Raw genomic sequence first — 23,703 nt, 5'->3', positions numbered from 1 at the left:
GACCAAAGGTACCAATAATTGCAATTTCTGTCCCATTAAATCTTTCTGAGTTATACAACTTGTCCTACACACCGTCAGGCTGCAGAAGAGCCCTCTCCAAATCTAACCTGATGTATTCCAACCCTGGTGACTCGATTTCCCCCCTTACTACATAAGCAAAGTGCAGCCAGGTATTTGCCAGTATCACTGAAATCATCCCAGCTGATTTCCTACAGCTACAACATGGAAACCATGCAACTTCCAACAGCTCAAAATAATGAGAAGGAGGAAGAAGTAGCAGCCAGCCACTTTTCAGTGATCTGTGGAGACAGGACAAGGGGCAATGACTTCAAGGAGAACAGGAAGATCTGCACCAACATGTGGAAGAACTTTTCCCCAGTGAGGAGCCCTGAGACAGGCTGCCCAGGGGGTGTGGAGTCTCCTTCTCTGGACATATTCAGGACCTGTCTGGACTCCGACCAGTGAGACTTTCCTATGGTCTGGTAATGCATGACTGGTACCTCTCCATGCCTGCACTACATATTCTTAAATTTAACAAGAACATCACTATTTTATTCCATATCCATGTCTTCCTCACAGTGACCTGTTCCTCCTTAATGCTGCTCATACTATACATAAATTAGTGCTTCATTAACTATAAATATTATGGAAAACATAAAAATGACAGCGATTCCAAAACTGATCCCTAAGCAGCAAGTAAACTTTTCCCATAAAGTTCATCTGTGTCATTCCATACCTGTCTTTGGCCAGTCCCAAACTGTCTTAAAGATGGGTCCAGCCTTGATCCCAGCTGATGTTTACTCTGCCGAGCCTAGAGAAATCTTCTAGCTGCTTCTTGCCACCCCTCCTCCACCAGAACCCAATCACACAGAACTACACCACCAAAAGAACACTGAACACAATCTTGTTTAAGACTATGTTCTTCCTTGCCCCACAACCATTACTTTCCATTTCCTCAATTACCCCTTACTTCAAATGCTCTGTTTCTCAAATCACCCATAACAACGAGGTCCAAGTAACAACGTTCACTTGAACATCACATTGATTCATACCCTTTTTCCAGCTGCCTTCCAGGAGCAGCATAACATCTGTCAATTGAAAAATCTTTGCTAACAGCCATTATCTTATGTGCCAGTCCTTGATCAGAACATCAAAGGTACTAATTTCAAAACTCATGATTATACAGAGTTCTTCAATTTAACAACAATACCTCCACAGACAGCTTGCTAATATGCTTTGCAATATGGACACTGCCTCTTGGCAACCTGATGGCCTTGTAGAACAAGGCTGAGATGATTTTATTAAGATCCTGGGTTGTAGGCTGGTGTTTGGGGTTTTCTTTGGGTGCGGGGGAAGGTTGGTGCTGAGAGGAAGGTGAGAAGGAGGCAGGCAAGGTTGGTTGAGGGGATTTTTTTTTTTTTAGACCTGTGACTAGTGGTGTTCCCCAGGGATCTGTGTTGGGTCTGCTCTTATTTAACATCTTCATCGATGACCTTGGTGAGAGAATACTGTCCACCCTCAGCAGGTACACCGAGGATCCAAAGCTGGGAGGAGTGGGTGACACACAGGACACTGTGCTGCCATCCAGAGAGACCTGGACAGGCTGCAGAGCTGGGCAGGGAGAAACCAGATGAGGTTCAACTAAAGCAAGTGGAGAGTCTGGCACCTGAGAAGGAATAACGACTGGAATCAGGACAGGCTGGGGGGAGCTGCTGGAGAGGAGCTCTGAGGAGAAGGACCTGGGGGTCCTGGTGGGTGACAGGTTGGCATGAGCCAGTGTGACCTGGGGGCATCAGGAGGAGTGTGGGCAGCAGGTCAGAGGAAGGGATCCTCCCTCTCTGCTCTGTCCTGGTCAGGCCCCACCTGGACTGTTGTGTCCAGTTCTGGGCTCCCTGGGATAAAAAAGCCAGGGATCTCCTGGAGAGAGTCCAGAGGAGGGACAGAGATGCTGAAAGGCCTGGAGCATCTCCCCTGTGAGGAAAGGCTGAGGGAGCTGGGGCTGTTCAGCCTGGAGAAAAGAAGACTGAGGGGGGGATCTTATTAATGTTTATAAATATCTAAGTGTGGGACACAAGGGGGGAATGGCCAGCCTCTTCTCAGTGTCTGTGGGGACAGGGCAAGGGGCGATGGGCTCAAGTTGGAGCACAGGGAGTTCCCCACCAGTCTGGGGAAGAACTTCTTCCCGGTGAGGGAGCCCTGGGACAGGCTGCCCAGGGGGTGTGGAGTCTCCTTCTCTGGAGATATTCCAGCCCCATCTGGACACCGACCTGTGTGACCTGTCCTAGGGACCCTGCTTTGGCAGGGGGGTTGGACCTGATGATCTCTGGAGGTCCCTTCCAACCCCTACAATTCTGTGATTCTGTGATTTTGTAATTATACTTCATAAAGCTGCTGTTTTTAAAATATGTGCATATAGATCAGTACTCCATAAAGACAGAATAGAGGAGCAAATTTCTACCTTTATGCCAGAGGCACACAGAAAACCTAAGTCAGAATAGTAAAACTGTTTTACATAATTTGTATATGTATTTAGCTAAGACTTTCCCCAATATCTACATAACTCCACTTGAAATTACTTTCAAACTTAATATTGCTCCTCTTGGGATCTGCAAAGGCAGTCATGAAATCATTACATTCATTACCCATTGAAATCAAGTGACAGCTACAAAACTTATTATTATTATCATTAAGTGTTTCTCTACTATGTCTACTCATTTGCTACTTTTCAAAATGAAGTTGCTCAGCAGTTTGAAAGCAAAGGTTTGTTTAAAACTGCCAGAGGGGAACAGTCACCCTCCTCCCTACTTGAATCTAAAAAAACTATGAAGCAGTATTATTTTTGTTGATGCTCTCTCCAAATAAACTCACTGGCTTCAAGTCATTTTCCAATCTCTCCTAGAAATAAACTTCTCAAGATGAAGCTTGGTATACAACTTGTCAGTTGAGATGGCAAGTTTTAAAAATGAAGGGAAAAATAATCCTGTGGAAAGTGGTGTTTATAAAAGTAGGAGTGAATTATGGTGCTGCCTTCTCCAATTTCTACTTCCTGCATCCAAGATTCATCTCTCTATATACTGAGAACTAGACAAAATGGTATTAATCATAGAATCATAGAATGCTTTGGGTTGGAAGGGACCTCAAAGATCATCTAATTCCAACCCCTGTGCAGGGACACCCTCACTAGACCAGGTCACCCAAAGCTCACCTAACCTGGCCTTAAACACCTCCAGGGATGGGGCTTCCACACCCTCTCTGGGCACCCTGGCCCACCCTCAGAGTAAAGAATTTCTTCTAAACATCTAACCTAACCCTGCCATCTTTAAGCTTGAAGCCACTGCTCCATGTCCTGTCCCTGCACTCCCTCTCCCACTGTCCTGTGGGACCCCTTAAGGTACTGGAAGGCTGCAATTAGGTCACCCTGGAGCCTTCTCTTCTCCAGACTGAACAGCCCCAACTCTCCCAGCCTCTCTTCGTAGGAGAGGTGCTCCAGCCCCTTAATCATTTTTGTGGCCTCCTCTGGACTCACCCCAACAGATCTACGTCTTCCCTGTACTGGGGACCCCAGAGCTGGACACAGCACTGCAGATGGGGTCTCACAAGATCCAAGTAGAGGGGCAGAAAAAGCAGAGTAGAGGGGCATATTAATGGTCAGACCAGTAACAGAAATCTTAGAGAGCAACTCCACCAGTGCCAAATACTGGATTTTTCTTCCCAAACAATAGGAAAGTAAAATTGGCTTTCTCCAACAGTTTGGTATTTCCAAACCTCACCTACATAAGATTTTTGTGCTTCCTTGGCATTAAGATCATGCACTAAACTTCTATGGTTTTATAAAGGAAAAGGTAAGCACAACCCTATTCAGAATGTGACTCCTTAACTACCTGTTCAAGAGCAGCTGGTTGTCCAGGGAGGCATCAGTTAAACAGCTCACCTGAGCACAGTGCTTGTTGTACGAGTAAATCTCTGCTCAAACCAAAAATGTCTTCACACTCAATCTTGGCTTCCTCCCTTGCCTGGAGAGGGACAGTCTTGACCCAGCCTGACGCTCCTCATTCCCTCTTTTACTGTGACTGAGCAGTTTTATCACAGAATCCTCCAGACCTCAATAACATTACAGCTGTCAAAGAACAAAATCTCTTCTAAATCTTTTGCTGGCTGTGAGATCAAATGAGGGACATTTTTGCTGTGAGAGAGGAGGAGAAGAAAAAAATGTTTGAGAATGGGGAAATAGGAGGAACTCAAACTGTGGAAGTGATGACCAAACTTGCTGCTGCCCTGTGCATGTGTCCCAGCCCTGAGGCTGAATTGGCCTTTTAGACACTCACTGAAGGAAAGAGGTTTCATGTTTTCCCTTTCTATAAAACCAGTTTTACACATCAAACTTAAGCAGTTTGGTAAATGAGCAGCCCTCACCACTGTCCTGCACCATCTGATTTTACACTCCAGAAAAGCCTATGCTGCAACCTTACTCAATTACTACTTCAAGCCCTTTCTGTACGATTACATGTCTTCAGATATGGAAGGAGGGAGTCACACACACAAATCCATGTCCCATTCAGAGACAGGAGGCCCTTCTCAGATGTCACATTAGCCTTTTTTTCCAGTTTAGATACAACTTGCAACTTATCTTCCAAAGTCCTGTCTAGTGCTATAGAATATTCCCAAGTTTTCACTCTCAAATCAATAGCCAGGGTTTTATTCTAACACAGAATGACAGAACTTCAGGAGTTGGAAGGGACCTCAAAAGATCATCTAATCCAACCCCCCTGCCAGAGCAGGATCACCCAGAAAAAAGCCCTCAGGAACGCACCCAGGACCATGGGGCTTGAATGTCTCCAGGGAAGGAGACTCCACAACCTCTCTGGGCAGCCTGTCCCAGGGCTCAGGCACCCTCACTCTGTAAAAGTTTCTGCTTATATTCACACAGAACTTCCTCTGCTCCAGCTTGCACCCATTGCCCCTTGTCCTACTGCTGCCATCACTGAACAGAGCCTGGCCCTGTCCTCCTGACTCTCACCCTTTAGGTATTTATAAACATTGATGAGGTCACCCCTCAGAGTCTCCTCTTCTTCAAGCTAAAGAGGCCCAGCTCCCTCAGCCTGTCCTCATAAGGAAGATTTTCTGCTCCCTTCATCATCTTGGTGGCCCTGTGCTGGACTCTTTCAAGGAGTTCTATGTCCTTCTTGAACTGAGGGGCCGAGAAAACACCCTGAATGTCATACTAGAGAAAGCTTAAGCTTCCCAGCATTTCTGGAAGACAAGCCATGCTGTATAAAGATGTATGAACAAAGACAGAATAATTATCCATAGGCTACATAACTGCAATGTATAGAAAGCTCTAACAACAGAGCTTTACCCAAAAGCACAGCTTTTCCCTCCAGTGTGTAACTTTGTTTTTCCCCAAAAATGCCAACAATAATGAAGAGACTTCCCTCCAAAAGCAGCTTCTCTCAATTACATCTTTAAACATTCCTTGAATCTCTCTCTGCAACACACACTTCATGGAAATGCTTTCAAAGAAAGGTTGACCAGAGGAGGAAGCTTTGGAGCAAGTCTGTTGTACCAATTCTTGCATCCCTAAAATGCGATTATCAGTTGGGTGATACCTTTAGCTGATTTTAACAACACTATGGACACTCCTGCCAGAAGATACCAAACTCTCATTCTTGGCCTATCAGAATCAAAATAATTATAATCCCATTTACTGCTTTAAAGTACTTCCAGCTTTTTATCCTACTGTCACCAGCAGATAAAATTTTCCAGGCTGTTTTCACACTTAATCTAAACACTATCAGGAGGTCCCTGCAGCAGAAGACTGGGTTACAACCATTTTCAAAGAAAGTAGCTTTTTGTCCCCCTTGAGAAGAGCACTGCAACAAAAAGCCAGTCTCCCAATTCAACACAGTTAATTACCTGGGAAAGTGTAATAATTTAGGAACAAAATAAATGTACTCACAAAAAAAAACCCACACTAGGCATATAAACTGAAGATACATTCATATGTTCCTCATAGATTTACCTTGGTAAAACATAGAATGAATACTATAAATAAATCAGTCATTTCCCTCAACACATGAAGGACATGGACCTGTTGGAGCACAGCCAGAGGAGGCTACAGAAATGATCCAAGGGCTGGAGTATCTCTGCTTCAGCCTGGAGAAGAGAAGGCTCCTGGGGGACCTTATCAAGGCCTTCCAACCCCTGAAAGGTGCCTATAGGAAAGCTGGGAAAGAACTGTTCCCGAGGGCAGGGAGTATTAGGATGAGGGGTGATGGTTTTTAAAATAGAAAAGAGGAGATTTAGGATGGATATGAGGAAAAAGTTCTTCACTCTGAAGGTGATATATCACTGGCATGTTTCCCAGAGACATAGTGGAGGCCCCATCCCTGGAGACCTTCAAGGTCAGGCTTGATAGGGCTCTGAAGAACCTGCTCTAGTGAAGATGTTCCTGCTCACTGCAGGGGAGTTGGGACTAGATGACTTCTAAAGGTCCCTTCCAACCTTACACATTCTATGTTTCTATGACTTTTTCTGTATGTTTTCCAGACCTATGCCAGTAAAATAGAATAAACATGTTATTAAACCAAAAATCAATAGTAAGCTTTAAAATATCCAGTAGCACAGAAAGGTCAAGCCCTAGTATTGATTTTAATATAACGTTTTTGGTGTGTAGTTTCCCAGAGGGTTCTTCTCTAATATTGTTCTTCATTCTTCTTTCACTTTACATTTTCACTGGTGAATTTGTTGTTCTCTTCTGCAAAAGCCCTCTACTCCAAGAAGTTTACTATGAGCTTGTCATACAGGCAATGCACTGCTGAGACATGACAAAACAAGGTCGGGGGGAAGCACTCAGATGCATGAGAGTATCAATTAAACCACAAAGTGAATTGCACTTATAGAGGGACCCTCCCCCAAGCACAACAACAACAGAAAAAACCCCATATAAAGACACTAATGGCTCCAATCTAATAACCTCCCACTGTGAGCCACCTCTGTGCACCAGTGTGTACATGTTTTTAAAAGCTGATTTAGAGTTTAGAAAGATTTTCTTTAAACAGATGAGGATGGTTAGAACTACAGAGGTTGCAATAAGTTATCCAGCTAATGACAGATAAAATGCCAACACCATATGGAGCCCAGCTAGCCAAGTAGAACAGACTCCAGTAATTCATTACTGGGGAATGTTTGAAAATCTATCGTCTGTGTTACTCAAGAGAAGCGTTTTTCATGGGGCTCTCAAGATAAAAGTTACCAAAGTCATCACAGGAGACTCCATAGTCCAAACACAGCAAAATTAAAGAGTTATCAAGAGCCAATTACTGAATGGTTTGGGGTGGAAGGGACCTTTAAAGATCCAACCACCTGCCATGGGGGAGGGGACGTCTTCAACTTCATCAATTTGCCCAAAGCCACCTACAACCTAAACTCGAACACTTCCAGGGATGGGGCATCCTCAGGTCCTCTGGGCGACCTGTCCCACTGTCTCTGGTGAGAATTCACCACAAAACATTTCTTCCTTATGTCCAATTTAAATCTTCCCTCAGTTTAATACTGTTACTCCTTCTGCTGCTCCTGGTAAAATGCCTCTCTCCATTTTTCTTACAACCTCCCTTTAGAGACTAAAAGGTGCTCTAAGGTCTCCCCAGACTCTTCTCTTCTCCAGGCTGAAGTCCAACTCTCTCAGCCTCTCTTCACAGAAGAGGTGCTCCAGCCCTCAGACCATCTTCATGGTCCTCTGCACCTACTGTTACAGGTCCATGTCTTTCTTCTGCTGCTGATGGTGACCATAGCAGAAAATAAGCAGAAGGGATAATGAAGATCCCAATAGGCAACCTCTGGAAGGACCAGAAAACCAGACAAGGGCTGAGTTAAGTCTACAAAAGACAATGCAGGCTTGTACCTACAGTACAAGGTAGTTAGAGGACACTGAAAAGACGTTTATCTTTTGTATCTGCTGTTTAAAATCATTAAATTCCAGATTACCCACCACTTCCCATCCACTGACAGTTACCAACCATTCGATTCTCTTCAAGGGGCTTCCCAGAAATGTGTCCCTTCCAGTTTCAGGCTGTCACGTGGGCAATTTCAACCGTGTTCCTCAAATCAAGTTAATCCATGTCCATGATCTGAATTTAAACAGCAGTAACCTTGTAGGGTCAAGACTGTCTAAATAAACATTTTAAAACAACATATGACACACTATGTAATGTCTACAGACAACAGTTCCTTTTCAGCAAGATCTGGAACAACAGTTGCACAGTGCTCAGGACTGGTCCTGATCATCCCCTATCCTCATCATGCCTTAAACAGACCTAGCAAGAGAGTTACTGAAGGGCTACCAGACCAAACCAAAGTCTAAGCCTTTCTTTGACTTAAAATTCCTACCTACTGTGCTACTTTTCCTCTAAGAAATAAATGCTGGAATCACAGGAAACAGGATATAGAAGAATTCGAGTACAACTAAGCAAAAGATGATTAAGTGGGTCTCTTGGGCCAGATGCACATCAGCAAACTGCATGGGGACATGTATCTCACAGAATCACAGAATCACAGAATCTTAGGGGTTGGAAGGGACCTCAAGAGATCATCGGGTCCAACCCCCCTGCCAAAGCAGGCTCCCTATCTCATATTACACAGATAGGCATCCAGACGAGACTTGAATATCTCCAGAGAAGGAGACTCAACCACCTCCCTGGGCAGCCTATTCCACTGCTCCGTCACCCTCACTGTGAAAAAGTTCTTCCGCATGTTGGTGCGGAACTTCCTATGCTCCAGCTTACAGCCATTGCCCCTAGTCCTGTCCCCACAGACCACTGAAAAGGGGCTGGCCAAATCCCCCTGCGTCCCAAGTCTAAGATATTTATAAACACTAATTAGGTCTCCCCTAAGCCTTCTTTTCTCAAGGCTGAACAGACCCAGCTTACTCAGCCTTTCCTCATAAGGGAGATGTTCCAGGCCCCTAATCATCTTCGTGGCCCTTCTCTGGACTCTCTCCAGGAGATCCCCGTCTTTTTTATACCATGGAGCCCAGAACTGGACACAGTACTCCAGGTGGGGCCTGACCAACGCAGAGTAGAGGGGGAGGATCACTTCCTTCGACCTGCTGGACATACTCTTCCTGATGCATCCCAGGATCCCATTGGCTCTCTTCGCCACCAGTGCGCACTGCTGGCTCATAGCCAACCTGTCATCAACCAGGACCCCCAGGTCCTTCTCCACAGAGCTCCTTTCCAGCAGGTCATCCCCCAGCCTGTACTGATACAGTCGGTTGTTCCTCCCCAGGTGCAAGACTTTACACTTGCTCTTGTTGAACCTCATCTGGTTTCTCCCAGCCCAGCTCTCCAGCCTGTCCAGGTCTCGCTGGATGGCAGCGCAGTGTTCCTGCGTGTCAGCCAATCCTCCCAGCTTTGTATCATCGGCGTACTTGCTGAGGGTGGATGCTATACCCTCATCAAGATCGTCAATGAAGATATTAAACAGGACTGGACCCAACACCGAGCCCTGGGGAACACCGCTAGTCACAGGCCTCCATTCAGATTCTACTCCACTGATCACGACCCTCTGAGCCCGGTCCGACAGCCAGTTCTCGACCCACCTCACTGTCCACTCATCTAACCCTTGTTCCCTCAGCTTCTCTATCAGGATGTCTGGCACAGTAACAAAATCACATGCACATTTATACTGAAGACTTGAACAAAACAAATGTCCTGCAGTACTGAAGGGACTGTCAAGCACAGCATTTTGCAAAAAATACCTAATTCTACATGTAACTCATACTTGCCATGCACCAAATCATGAGAAAGAAGTGGAAGACAGGAAACACCTGCAAACAACAGAGACTGAAAACCCAGAAAGATCATTAGCCAATGCTTAATGATCAGTAAGAGCAAACAACTACCTGAAGGGAGGTTGTAGAGAGGTGGGTGATGGTCTCTTCAGCCAGGGGACAGGAGATAGGACAAGGGGAAATGGCATGAAGCTGTTCCAGGGCAGGTTTAGATTGGATATGAGAAAAAAATTTTTTACTGAAAGAGTTGTCAGGGCCTGGAACAGGCTGCCCAGGGAGGGGGTTGAGTCACCTTCCCTGGATGTGTTCAAAAAAAGGGTAGATGAGGTACTTAGGGATATGGTTTAGCATAGGATGGGAATGGTTAGACTTGATGATCTTCTCAGGTCTCTTCCAACCTTGTAATTCTGTGATTTTGTGAAATGGGTGGCAACCAGGGGATCAGGCCCAATCAGCATGGGTTGATGAAAGGCAAGTCGTGCCTGACCAACCTCATCATTGTCTATGACCAGGTGATCCACCTGGTAGATAAGGGAAAGGCCGTTGACATAGTCTACCTCAACTTCAGCAAAGCCTTTGATGCAGTCTCCCACTGCATCCTTCTGGAGAAGCTGGCAGCCCATGGCTTGGACAGGTACACTCTTTGCTGGGCTAAAACCTGGCTGGATGGCCAGGCCCAGAGAGTGAAGGTGAATGGAGTTAAATCCAACTGGCAACCAGTCACAAGTGGTGTTCCCCAGGGGTTGGTACTAGGGCCTGTTATCTTTAATATCTTTATTGATGATTTGGATAAGGGAATTGAGTGCACCCTAAGTAAGTTCACAGGCAACACCAAGCTGGAGAAAGTGTCAATCTGCTAGAGGCTAGGAAGGCCCTGCAGAGGGACCCAGATGGGTTGGATCGATGGGCAGAGGCCAATGGGATGAAGTTCAACTTGGAGAAGTTCCACGTCCTGCACTTGGGGCACAACAACCCCCAGCAGCAGTTGGGAATTGGAAGGGGTGGCTGTGGGAGGTGGTGGAGTCACCATGCCTTAGGGTGTTCAAGGAACGGTTGGGTAAGGTAGGGCCAGGGTTTATTGGGTAATGTAGGCAGTAGGGGGATAGTTGGACTAGATGATCTTGGAGGCTTTTCCAACCTTGATGACTGTGTAAAATATGTAAGATTGGAATGGCCCTGGTGTGGGGTTTGGGGTATTTTTGGAGGGGGAGGTCATCATTCATGAATGTTCAATTTCTATGGGAAATCACTCTCTCCCTTTGCCTCCCAAGTACTTCTTTGTATACATTCCAGTGGAAGAATCCAGCAGTCTGATGAGATTGACAGCAGTTAAAATTTTATCATTATGCTGCTGATAAAAGTTGTTGTCCACTGTTGCTCTTGGAAAATATCTTCTGTGTATGTTCCTTCATATTGCAAACTCCTCAGGAACAAAAGGATTTCTCAAGCACCATCATTACAGTACTGTGGAGTCTAACAACAGGTCTAGATTCCAGAACAAAGTCAGTGTATCTGTTCAGTTTAGAAATTCAAAGATGGAAGAAGTAGTAAAATCACCTAACTCCTCCATGTCTTTCCTCCAGAGTCTTAACATTAAAAGCTTTTACTCATTGAATTCTTAGGAAACAAGGAAAAATAGTAAATATATACTGAGCTTGTCCAAGATAAACAGAGAAAAGGAAAAAGTCAGGTTATAATTACGTGTGTAGAATCAGAGACAGGACAACTGAGAAACAACAGCCAAACAAACTGGACAAATCTCATAACTGATAAAGTTTATTTCTTGGCAATAAACCACTTGAGCCTAATACTACTCTTCTTTATCCCAAACATGAATTTTGTGATCCTCTAGTGAGAGTTCACTACTGTCCTATCATCCCAGAACATGCTACTGGTCCACTGGGTTGTGCAGATTTCTATGCAGAATCCAATGGAGCAGAGACAACTTGCTGACCAGAAGAAACTTCTCACTGCTGAAGTTCATGAGCCATGGCACCATCTGGTACAGTGCAGGGCTACCTCTGTGCTAACAGATGAAATGCTTCTAATTATTTCAGTAGGAACAGCTATTTCAGACTCTCCCAGCACCACCATCAACAAAATGATTAAAATAAAAGAGTTCAAGAGCTGTGACAAGACACAGTGTAATGAGCTACATCTGTAAGGCTGTACCTCAGGAGGAAATCCAAACAGCTTAAGGATTCAGGAGATTCACTGGAGTCTTTTGTACTGTTATGTGTCATGGCAAATAAAGAGTTTCACAAACTTCACATCTCCTTCTATTCTGACACTGGAAATGAAATTAAGGCCTTTGTGAAAAAGAAACTAGTCAACAATTCCTGTTTCTTACCTGTCACGACCGTCAAACCCACGTTCTTGTACCTATTCTCTCATTTTCAAGAGTCTTGTCATAAAGCCCTTTTCATAGAGCCCTGTAACTGCAGCTTTGGCACATATTTAACAGGAGGAAAAAGCCTGGTTCTTTAGTAGGGCTGAGGGGAACATACATACCAGAGGCAGTAAGAAAGATCATATCCAGAAAGCCTTTTAAAGATGCCCAAAGCAGCGATATGTGTGTGGTTTGCTGAACCATTAAGCTACTAACTTACACTTTGTGAACTCTTACAATGCACAGGGGTCTCTCTAACGCTGTAAGGATAGGGAGGATTTTGGGGGGTGCTGGTAGGTACTGACATCAAATGGAAAATGCTACAGAAATACACTGTTGCTGGGGGAAAAGGCACAGACCTCTTTCCTCTTACTTCCATTCAAAACAGGGAAGTTCTCCAGTACTGCCAACTCCAACAAGAATAGCATTCTTGTGTAGCTCCAGGCCTGGAGGTTGGTGGCCCTGCCTGTGGCAGGGGGGTTGGAACTCTGTGATCCTTGGGGTCCCTCCCAACCCAGACCAGTCTATAATTATTGCTGTAACTGCTCTAATGCTATAGTGTTACTACAACCTGTATGCTACCTTGAGTGTTATCCTAAGACTGTAGCTCTGAAACATTAATTGGTCCCATCAAAGAACACAGTTACCACACATTGTTACAATCAAATAAGAATTTCACTTTGCCAAAGCCAAAATAAGAAAAAACACTCAGGCTGACTGAATAGCTAATAAACTAGAATCAACTTCAGCTCTTCAGTGGGGTTGGTGGTCAACATGACTTCATTATAAAGCACAAGATGTAGTTATTAAAGCACTTCCAGGGATGTTTGTTCATTTGTTGGACCATGTTTTACCCCGGCTGGAGGCCAGACACCCACCAAAGGCACTCTCTCACTCCCCTTTTCAGCTGGACAAGGGAGAAAATATCTAATGAGAGGCTCAGGAGTGGAGATAAGGACAGGGAGAGATCATTCTGCAGTCAGTGTCACAGGCAGAACAGACTCAACACAGAACAAAGGACAGAAAACTCTAATTGATGACCCTGCCCTGCACCCCCAGTGACACCAGAGTTGGGTGATGAGAAGTGCAACCAAATCTTAAAGCACCTCCCCCTACCCCTCCCTTCTTAGCAGACTGCACTCCAGTCAGGATGTGCTCCCTTCTCCCCATTGTGGCACAGGGAGGGGCAGGGACTGGGGGAATGGGGGTTTCAGTCAGTTCCTCACCAGTTGTTTTCCTTCTTCGCTGGGGGGGGCACTCCTCACACCCTTCCCCTGCTGCACCGTGGGGTTCCACCCATGGCAGACAGTCCTCCACAAACTTCTCCAACATGAGTCCTTTCCCATGGGGCTTCAGCTCTTCCCCAGCTGCCCCAGTGTGGGTCACTGCTGGGGGTACAGTCACCAATCACCAATCACACCAATCATGGGGTCACAACCACCCCTCAGCAAACCTCATAACATTTCCAATACACCTATACACCCTTTCAAATTCTGTGGGAAGGGAATCCTGTAAAGATTCACTATTATTTGTGAGGAACTTTGAGTTCCCAAGGAGCCACCTGGTTCTTATCCTGTTCTCATCCTCTTCTCAGATAGCCAAAAGTTTAGGCAAGCTTCATATATTGACAGCCAAGCATCCCATATCTTTGGAACTACATTCAATCACACACAAAAAATACATGAAGCACAAAGAAACAGTATGAAAGATCAGTAGGAATGCCATTTTGGATACATGTTTTAAGGTAGGGTCTAAATCACTACCACATTAAAATACGATTTCAAGAGTGATTCTTTAGCTCTAACCCCAGCAATAAGCACAGATCTTAACTGTGTACTAGTCCATCTGTACTGTGTATGTGTGAATAAATAAATTACATAGCAAGTCAAAATTAAAATTTCCTTCCTTCACAGTCTGAAATGAGTGAAATACATTTTGCAATCACATCAAAATGTGGTCATGAGCTGCATACAGAAACAGTACTGAAATTAGGTATTAGACAGTTGGAATGAGACACAACAAACAGTTGGGAGTTTCAGATATTTCTGGGTTTAAATGTTGTTTGACTTCAAGACTGGGAAAACCAGTATTTTTGAGAAAGGAATGAGAATGTGTATGTGAGCATTTATGGTAAAATAAATCTCATCAAATGAAAGCAGAAGCAGAAGTTTAGTTTTGTGTCATATACCATTGGAATGTTTCTTAGAAGATAATCAACAACGAAAAGTAATGAGCTACCAAATGAAACTGTTAATAGATCAGAAGCACAAGGTCAAGTAGTTTTTACTACAAGGATACCAGTTAAATTCACTAACGATGGGCTTATGTCCCTAACACATCTCTTCAAAAAATGAATAAAATAATAAAATGCAGAAGTCCAGCACTTTGACTTGTTTTGTTCAGGGGGTCAGGCCTCATTACACTCATTTCATTAACCTGATGGTGCTGGGAGAGGCAGAGTCACAGCTCCACATGTTGCTGTTCAGAAATGAGACACCACCAGCACGGTTCAGCCCAGCTGGCCTTGGACAGCACAGGGCAGCTGGATACTTCATCTCTCCAGGTAAGTTAAGAAACCTGTGTTACTCTGTATTGTTTGCTTGTGCAGCTATTGGCACCTGAATACTAGCACAGAATCACAGAATGTGTAAGGTTGGAAAGGACCTTTAGAGGTCATCTAGTCCAACCCCCTGCAGTGAGCAGGGACATCTTCACTAGAGCAGGTCACTCAGAGCCCCATCAAGCCTGACCTTGAAGGTCTCAAGGGATGGGGCCTCCACCACCTCTCTGGGCACCCTGGGGCAGTGATCCACCACCCCCCTATTGAAGAACATTTTACTAACACCCAACCTAAATCTCCCCTTTTCTAGTTTAAAACCATCACTCCTCATCCTATTGCTACATGTCTTCGGGAACAGTTCTTCCCCAGCTTTCTTATAGGCACCTTCAGGGACTGGAATGCCACTATACAGTCCTCCTGGAGCCCTCTCTTCTATAGGCTGAACAAGCCCAACTCTCTCAGCCTGTCTTCGTAGGAGAGGTGCTCCAACCCTTGGACCATGTTTGTGGCCTTCTCTGGACACACTCCAACAGGTCCATGTCCTTCTTGTGCTGAGGACGCAGTACTCCAGGTGAGGCCTCACCAGAACAGAGCAGAGGGGCAGAATTCCCTCCCTCAATCTGCTGGCCCCACTCCTTGGGATGCAGCCCAGGATGGGGTTGGCCTTCTGGGCTGCAGATGCACATTGGTGGCTCATGTCCAGCTTCTCATCCACAAGTACCCCCAAGTCCTTCTCCTCAGGGCTGCTTTCAAGCACATCATCTCCTGACCTGTATGTATAACAGGGATTGTCCCAAACTATCAACTACTCTCTCTTAACAGTTTCCTTCCATTGCAGGTTTAAAACTGCTTTCCAACACTGCATCACTGTGTGTGCATCTTTATTACAACTAACTGAAGTTGAGAGTCATCTCTTCCTTTCCATGGCTATATTACCTAGAATACTCTGCACTAAGCAGGCACAGAAGCCATAAAACACTTCAACTGAGGAATGTACACCTAGCTATTAAGTCCACACACACTTAAAAACTGAAGTCCAGTAACAATGAAATATTATACCACCTCTCTAAGTGCCTGACTGTCCAGAAGACTGGCACAGCAGGTTGTACAGAAGACTGTATTCACTTATTTTTTTCCCCACCTGAAAGTATGGATCCCCCCCCCTTGAAAAAGAACATTGCACAAATATTTTTCACACCTTTGCATTGTGGAGAGATTGCTTTCTCTAGAATAAAACAGGAGGGGTGGGTATGCTGAACTTGACCAACATAAATCTGTTCTTGAAGCGATCAACGGAGCAGCGTTCACTTCGTTCTCCCAAGAGTATGACCAGGAGGAACTGCTCCCCATTTGCTGTTGGACCTGATGATCTCTGGATGTCCCTTCCACCCCTTAGGATTCTGTGACTGAGCTACAGCACGTCTTGAATGCTCTTACAACACAAACCTCAAGCAGAATTCAGCCCATAAAGACCTCAAATAGCTAAGTAAACATCTGCATCTGTTAAAGTGGTTTCATCCAACATGAAGAGCTCCTATGATCCAGTTAAAATATACCTGTATACTGTGTTGGAAGCATAGGAAGGAAACCATGCTTATTGCTAAAATAATCATAATCAAAACTAGAAAATAAAGCTGCTAACGAGACTTGGTATCTCTCATTTCTTTTTTACATTTGTATTTTAATTGACTTTGATAGTTTACATTTCAAAAATGCAAATTCTTCAACCTCATTTGAAGGCAACAAAAAAAAGATTTGACACAACCCTTTTAATATGCAACATCTTCCCCACTAATCCTCAGCCAAATAAAGGGAAGACTGCCAGCATTATTCCCTACAAAATCTCAAATCAGGTATACAACAAGCCAATCTGCTCCCTACTTTTCACAGACCAACGTGCAACCCACAAGAACTGAATTATGGAATATTTAAAAGTTACTGAAAAGCATCAAATGACACAATGCTGCAGTTACAAACCAAACATTTCCATATTGTAATCACGTTTTGCTGAACTCTTGAGCAGTCAACATTAAGCTCAAATGTAAAGCAAGTTTTCCTGTCAAAGCCCAGTTCAAAAGAGGGGAGATTTCACTGTAACATATTGATTTCCTTTAGTGCTGATTGAAAAAAAAAAAACCCCACCCAAAAAGAAGCCAGATTTTTTTTCTGTGACATTTATGCAGTCCTACCTAATTATATACTCCATCAACCTAACTCAATTAAATAGTAATATAATGATGTGTAGGAAACAACTGATATATATGCAGACAGTTTAAGTAGTATACTAATTATATTCTAATTTTTTTTTTAATCCATCATAATGAGCCTTTCTTCCCATTCACAGAATGGAGGACAATGTGTAGGTTAATATTTATCTTTAATGTGCTGTATTATCTACTTAGGAAAATCACTGAAGAATCACAGAATCTCAAGGTTGGAAAAGCCCTTTAACATCATCAAGTCCAACCATTCCTGTCCTGTGCTAAACCAGATCCCTGAGCACCTCATCTACCCATCTGTTAAACACATCCAAAAGCCCCTCCCTGGGCAGCCTGTTCCACAGCCCCACAACTCTGCCAGGGAAGAACTTTGCCCTCCCAGCTGAGCTGACCCTGCCCTGGGGCAGCTTGTGCCATCTCCTGTCCCCTGGCTGGAGAGATCATCGCCCACCCCTCTGCACCCTCCTGGCAGGGCAGGGCAGGTGGGGAGAAGGTCTCCCCTCAGCCTCCTCTTCTCCAGGCTCAGCACCCCCAGCTCCCTCAGCTGCTCCTCAGAGGATTTGCCCTCCAGCCCCTTCCCCAGCCTAGTTGCCCTTCTCTGCACTCACTCCAGGACCCCAATGTCCTTCTGATGCTGAGGAGCCCAGAACTGGACCCAGCACTCCAGCTGCAGCCTCACCAGTGCCCAGTCCAGGGGTACAATCACCTCCCAGACCTACTGGCCACACTATTTTTGATACAAGCCAGGATGCCATTGGCCTTCTTGGCCACCTGGGCACACTGCTGGCTCATATTCATCCTGCAGTCACCCAACATCCCCAGGTCCTTCTCTGCCTGACAGCTCTCCAGCCAGTCTCCCTGAAGCCTGTAGAGCTGCATGGGGTTGTTGTGTCCCATGTGCAGCACTGCCCTTGGCCATGTTAAACCTCATCCCATTGGTCTCAGCCCATCGGTCCGGTCTGTTCAGATCCCTCTGAAGAGCCTCCCTACCCTCAGGCAGATCAACACTTCCTCCCAGCTTAGTGTCATCTGCACTAAGAAGGTATGAACGAACACACAGAGTTCACCATACAGCCAAACAGGATTTCAGATTCAGAGTTGGCTTTTAAATTACCAAGAAACCCACAGCACCACACAAAACACCACAGAACACATTTTAAAACTGCTGGTGGATTCTGTGTGACTCTACCCAGTGTTTCAGGGTAACTACAAACTCTGAAAAAACATGCACCAGAAACTAACCTTTAAAGGATCTCAAAAGGGTTTTCTACTAGTAAATTGTTTTAATACAGCCCTTTGTATCTTCAAAGCACTCTGCTGTGCTATTAAAGCAGTTCTAAACATGGTGTGGCTCACATGGATCCTAGGAATTCACAGAAATAACAAGAATTACCGTTTCTGCTGCAGTTAAAATTTACCTTTTGATCAGAGGGGTTATAAGTAACTCACCTCTGCATAGCTATTTCTATCTTTACACCACAAAGTGAATATTTGGACTCAAGAGAAATCAGCATAGATTGAGCTTAAAAGGCTGCAAGAAAAAAAGAAACAGGTTTATGAGGTCAAAAGGGATTTAGATCAACAGTTTATATCGGCTCTTCCAAGGAAACTGCAGTTAATTTGTTGTTTTAACACGTATTTAATATCAAAACTTGGTATATCACCCAAAGGTCTTACCTACCAGTTTGTCTTGAAGCACAAAATGCAACTGTTTAGAGTAAGTAGATAAATAACAGTAATTAAAGCATTAAATCCATGTTTGCTTTAAAAAATATTGCTATTATTGCTATTAACAAACCAACCTTCTCTTTTGAGCTTCAGAATCTCTCCTGGCTCGTTCTAATGCCAGTTCTTCAGCAATTCTTTTCTTCAGCTCTTCATCATTAACTACAATTAAAAGGAAATTAAATTAGATGTTAACAGAACACAACATAGATCTAATTACAGAAGCAACCACAGAATCCAGTGCTCTCTTTTGTCTACAAAGCAGCTGGAGTGCTTTCATAAAGTTAAAACACCTTTCAAATTTTAGTATACACCACCAAAGTGCCTTTAAAAAACTACTCTTATTAAACAAGTTTTCATCAGCAGAACCTTTTGAAAATTAAAAAAAACCCCATACAATATGTTAAATATTTGTTTTAAAGAAATATGCTTTTTTAAAGGAAAATGGGAAGGGGCAGGGGGAAGAGAGGAACAGGACCGTGACTTATATAGAAAGCTAAAAAAAGGTGCTTTTTATTCACATGGACCCAAGGGAAACATCTTCTTGTGTAATGAATCAAGTATTTTTTCATATATGTTTTACCCAACAAAGAATTTACAATTCAGATATCCATGCTTCTAAGTTTCCCTTGTTAGGAAAAGATCATGCCTCAAATTCTCCCAATTTTGTTTAAACAAGCATACATGGAAAGGATGTTTTCTTCATGTCACATTATGTCAGATGAATTAGCTGAAAGTCTGGTTAAGAAGTGAAAAAGTAGGGAACCAACTTCTGCAACTAAATGACTAAAAACTTTTCCACACAAAGGCAGTAAAATGAGAGCCAGTAACCCTACAAGCTTGAAAAACATCTCTAAAAGTGACCACTGTCCATTCAATATTGTTTTAAAACAGAGAACAGGTCCATTCCCAACTTAATTTGATATTCAAGAGCTCACTCATACCAACTAGACACCAATATTGATTATTCCAGCAACCAAAGACAATTGCTGGTGGATGGGAAGGTTGACATGAGCTGACAATGCATGCTCAGAGCCCTGAAGGCCAACTGTATCCTGAGCCACATCAAAAGGAGTGTGGCCAGCAGGTCCAGGGAGGGGATTCTGGCCCTCTGCTCCACTCTTCTGAAACCCCACCTGGAGTACTGTGTCCAGTTCTGGTGTCCCCAGCGTATGAAGGACATGGAACTGTTGGTACAGGTCCAGAGGAGGCCACAAAGGGCTGGAAAACCTCTCCTATGAAGCCAGGCTGAGAGAGTTGGAGAAGGGTCTGGGGGGAATCTTACAGTGGCCTTCTAATACCTGAAGGGACCTAAAAGAAAGCTGGGGAGGGGCTTTTAAGAAAGGCCTGGAGTGATGGGATGAGAGGGAATGAGTTTAAATTGGAAGGGGGTAGATTTAGATAGGATATTAGGAAGAAATTCTTCACTATGAGGGTGGTGAGGACCTGGCAACAGGTTGCCCAGGGAATTGGTGGGAAGTACCCAGGGAAGAACACTCCCTCTCTGGAGGTGTTCAAGGCTGGGTTGAATGGGCCTTGAGCAGCCTGGTCTAGTGAGAGTTGTCTCAGCTCATGGCAGGGGGTTGGGACTTTATTTAAGGTTCCTTCCAACCCTAAATATTCCATGACTCTATGAACTGCATACACCTGAAAAATCTGACCCAAGGAGATCAGAGATAAGTTTGTTGTTACTTCCATTAAAAGATACTGTGGCAATAATACATGAAAACTTCTAGAAGAAACCATACTGGAAAAGGTTGGTTCAACCAAAAAATCCCAAAACCCAACCAACCAAAAAACATTTCAACCATCACCAAGAACATCAAAAACCCCCACTGAACCAAAATAAGAAAACCACCACCCTATCAAAAAAACAAAGAAAACAAACCCAACCAAACAAAAACAAAATAAGAACCCAATTAAAAAACCCAACCTCTGGAGATGTCTTCTGTTAAGTTCTATCTCTATTGTTCCAGTACAGGCATATGGATAATTCCCTATTTCTATGAAATACCATCACTATGAAACCACAGAGCTAAAAGAAGTGTAACCTCACAGCAAAATGCCTATGACTCACTTGAGCAGGATATAGATGTTAAAATCAAGGTGGTACAATTTAAGCAGACACACTCTCTTTTTTAATTTAGCTGAAGAAAAAGTGCCTAGTGATTAGAAGACAGAGCAGGGACAGTCTCCAATTCTAGTACACCCATTGTGGAACCAGTTATTTGTTTTACCTTAGGCAGTAATCTGATTTTTATAAGTAAAGAGAGACACACAAAAAAGCCAGTGACAAAACAGCCCTGTATCCTGATGAGCTCGTCTGCTTTATCTGCAAATATTGTCCAATATCATTAGCCCATGTTCCCATTATAGTTAATAGAGTCCAGTGTGCAATTCTTCTCATCCTAAAGTAGACTTTTAAAACAGTGAATTTTATGAATGAATTGAGCAGCTTCATTGACTATATGGGAGTCTTGGCCAACTAATTCAGTTATAACCATCTTAAGTAAAGCAGGATGAATCGATACCTACCCTGCCAGATGCAACTAATGCTTAGATGACAGAAAGAGAGCTGCATTGGGGAAAAGTGTGTGTGTGGGGGAACTTGTGTATGGTGAGACCCCAGCCTAAAATCATATTAGCATACATGAAAATCCAGAGGTAAGTATGAATCTTGTAACAGATGGCTGTCACAAACCCCAGTTGAAAAAGCAAAGTCCCATCTTACTGGGACTGTCTCTACTGATTGTTGACACTGCTCCACTATTTTCTCCTCTCAGGCTGTGTGAGGACACTCTCTGTTAAAGATACTGAGTTGTTACAGCATACCTAGACATGTCCAAAGAAAGATCAGCTAGTCAGTGAGCTCCTTTGCCACAGAAATGTTTAGCAAAATATCAGGCTAAACATTTTTTGTGTCCAGTTCTGGGGTCCCTAGTATTAAAAAGACAGGGATCTCCTGGAGAGAGTCCAGAGGAGGCTACGTGGCTGATTAAAGGCCTGGAGCATCTCCCCTGTGAGGAAAGGCTGAGTGAGCTGGGACTGTTGAGCCTGGAGAAAAGAAAACTAAGGGGGGACCCTATTAATGTTTATAAATATCTCAAGTGTGGGACACAGGGAAATGGCCAGCCCCTTTTCAGTGTCTGTGGGGACAGGACAAGGGGCAATGGCTGCAAGTTGGAGCACAGGGAGTTCCCCACCAGTATGTGGAAGAACTGTTTCACAGTAAGGGTGGCAGAGCCCTGGGACAGGCTGCCCAGGGGGGTGTGGAGTCTCCTTCTCTGGAGATATTCAAGACCCATCTGGACGCCAACCTGTGCAATATGAGCTGGGGAGCCTGCTTTGGCAGGGGGGTTGGACCCGATGATCTCTGGAGGCCCCTTCCAACCCCTGTGATTCTGTGAATCACAAGGATCCCATCTCTGTACTGCATCAGGCATTATCTCCCCAACACCTCAGTAAGCATCACAAGGCAAAATGAGAGCAGTTCAAGTTCTGCATTTGAACACTTAGAAATGATTAAGCTGTCACAAAAGCAAAGAATTTCTTTCCCATCACAGTGACCTTATTCACCAAACTATCTGAAAACACACAAACAAGGATTTCTTACAGCAGTTCTGCTCAACCCAGGTACCTCAGTATGTCACCTCCTTTTTAATACCACACCTGAGAACACATAAACCATCACCCAAGTATATTGTTCACCAGCATCTACACCACGAAGTTTATTGTTCTGGTGTGCAGAAACGAGTACAAGAACTCTAGCAGACCATAGAATGTCTGTTTAAGTCATAATGAGAAAAGATTGAGGCATCAGCCAGTAAAGACATTTGACCTTAACAATCAATTAGGTTCCCCATCGATCAGCCAAATACTAATAGGGAATAAAAGCAGAGCGATAGATCATTGAATAGAATTATTGTAAGATATAATTGGGTAGAGCTCCCAAATGGGCACTTTATGAGGTTTCAGTAAAAAATTGCAGTTCTACAAGTAGGAGGGATTTGTTCTAAGGGAAGAAACATTTGAAAAGAGCAAAGTTAGTTTATTAGAAAGAGGATAAGGAAATAAAAAAAAAGGGAAGTGTTTCCAGATAAAAGCAATAACGTTTCTCTCTGATAGCAATCTCTGCTCAGACTATAGGGCATTAAAACCAGACAGCTGATCATTAAACTATTGGAGAGTATCAGAACCTGGTGGGTGCAAGACTGCTAAAATAACCATGATCCAGAGCCATAAGTATACAGCAGCTGACAAAAATTACAGAGCCATTCCCACCACCACCCCTCAGTATTGCAAGTTCTTTGGGATACTGAAATCAATGTCAACTCCGTAGCAAAAGCATCCCAGAGCAGACAAACTTGGAAGGTTTTCAGGCAAGTGCATTTAGGAAGGTCACACTCACATCTCAGTGTTTTTTTATGCTCCTACAAGGACGTAAAATAAATGCAGCTCCACCACTTCCCAAGTCTGAATGTGCTAATGCACAGCTCAGATCACAAGACAATTTAGATAGATGGTCAGTAATGGGAACCATACTCAAAAAGGCATAGTGCTGCAGCCAGAAATAACTCTTCTCTGTCCTCTTAGCATGTGAAGGGTGGATGCTGATAGGTGTCTGATAAGCAGTATTCTCTTCGGGATAATGGAAATGGAGTGCCACCAGCTGCATTACCAATGGGCTCATTTCCATGCTTAGATGGAGCAGCAGGTTGCACAATGCTTAAAGGAGTGACCAGGCTGCTCAGAGTAATAACCCCAGAGTTGCAGAATACCAAGCAGTACGTGATAAAACCCACAAAGCTCTTGCCTGCATCCTGGCTCTCAAATGACAAGGGCATTTTGCCATTTTGATGGTCTCTGGGATGCAGCAACCTGACCTTTCTCCTTGGTCCACCTACTCTTTGGGAAAAGTTTGAAAGGCACCATCATTCTCACCTCATATTATAGCACAAATGCAGAATGTATTTCCTCCCCTTTCATGCACAGATTCTAATGTTTTTAAAAGTGCTCACATATT

At 44.0% G+C, this 23,703-nt stretch overlaps 1 protein-coding gene across 1 annotated transcript in view; it reads right to left on the bottom strand.

Moving 5' to 3' along the window:
* The window catches only part of CHCHD3 (coiled-coil-helix-coiled-coil-helix domain containing 3), a 194,629-nt gene that overhangs the window by 143,780 nt on the left and 27,146 nt on the right, over positions 1 to 23,703 (bottom strand). Inside the window, exon 3 of the mRNA XM_084270543.1 lies at positions 18,758 to 18,842. Within this exon, the coding sequence (XP_084126669.1) occupies positions 18,758 to 18,842 (85 nt within the window). The remainder of the gene's footprint in view (positions 1 to 18,757; positions 18,843 to 23,703) is intronic.

This window comes from Gallinula chloropus (assembly GCF_964237585.1).
Source record: "Gallinula chloropus genome assembly, chromosome: 1".
Taxonomy (NCBI): domain Eukaryota; kingdom Metazoa; phylum Chordata; class Aves; order Gruiformes; family Rallidae; genus Gallinula; species Gallinula chloropus.
This window is presented reverse-complemented; position numbering and strand designations above follow the sequence as displayed.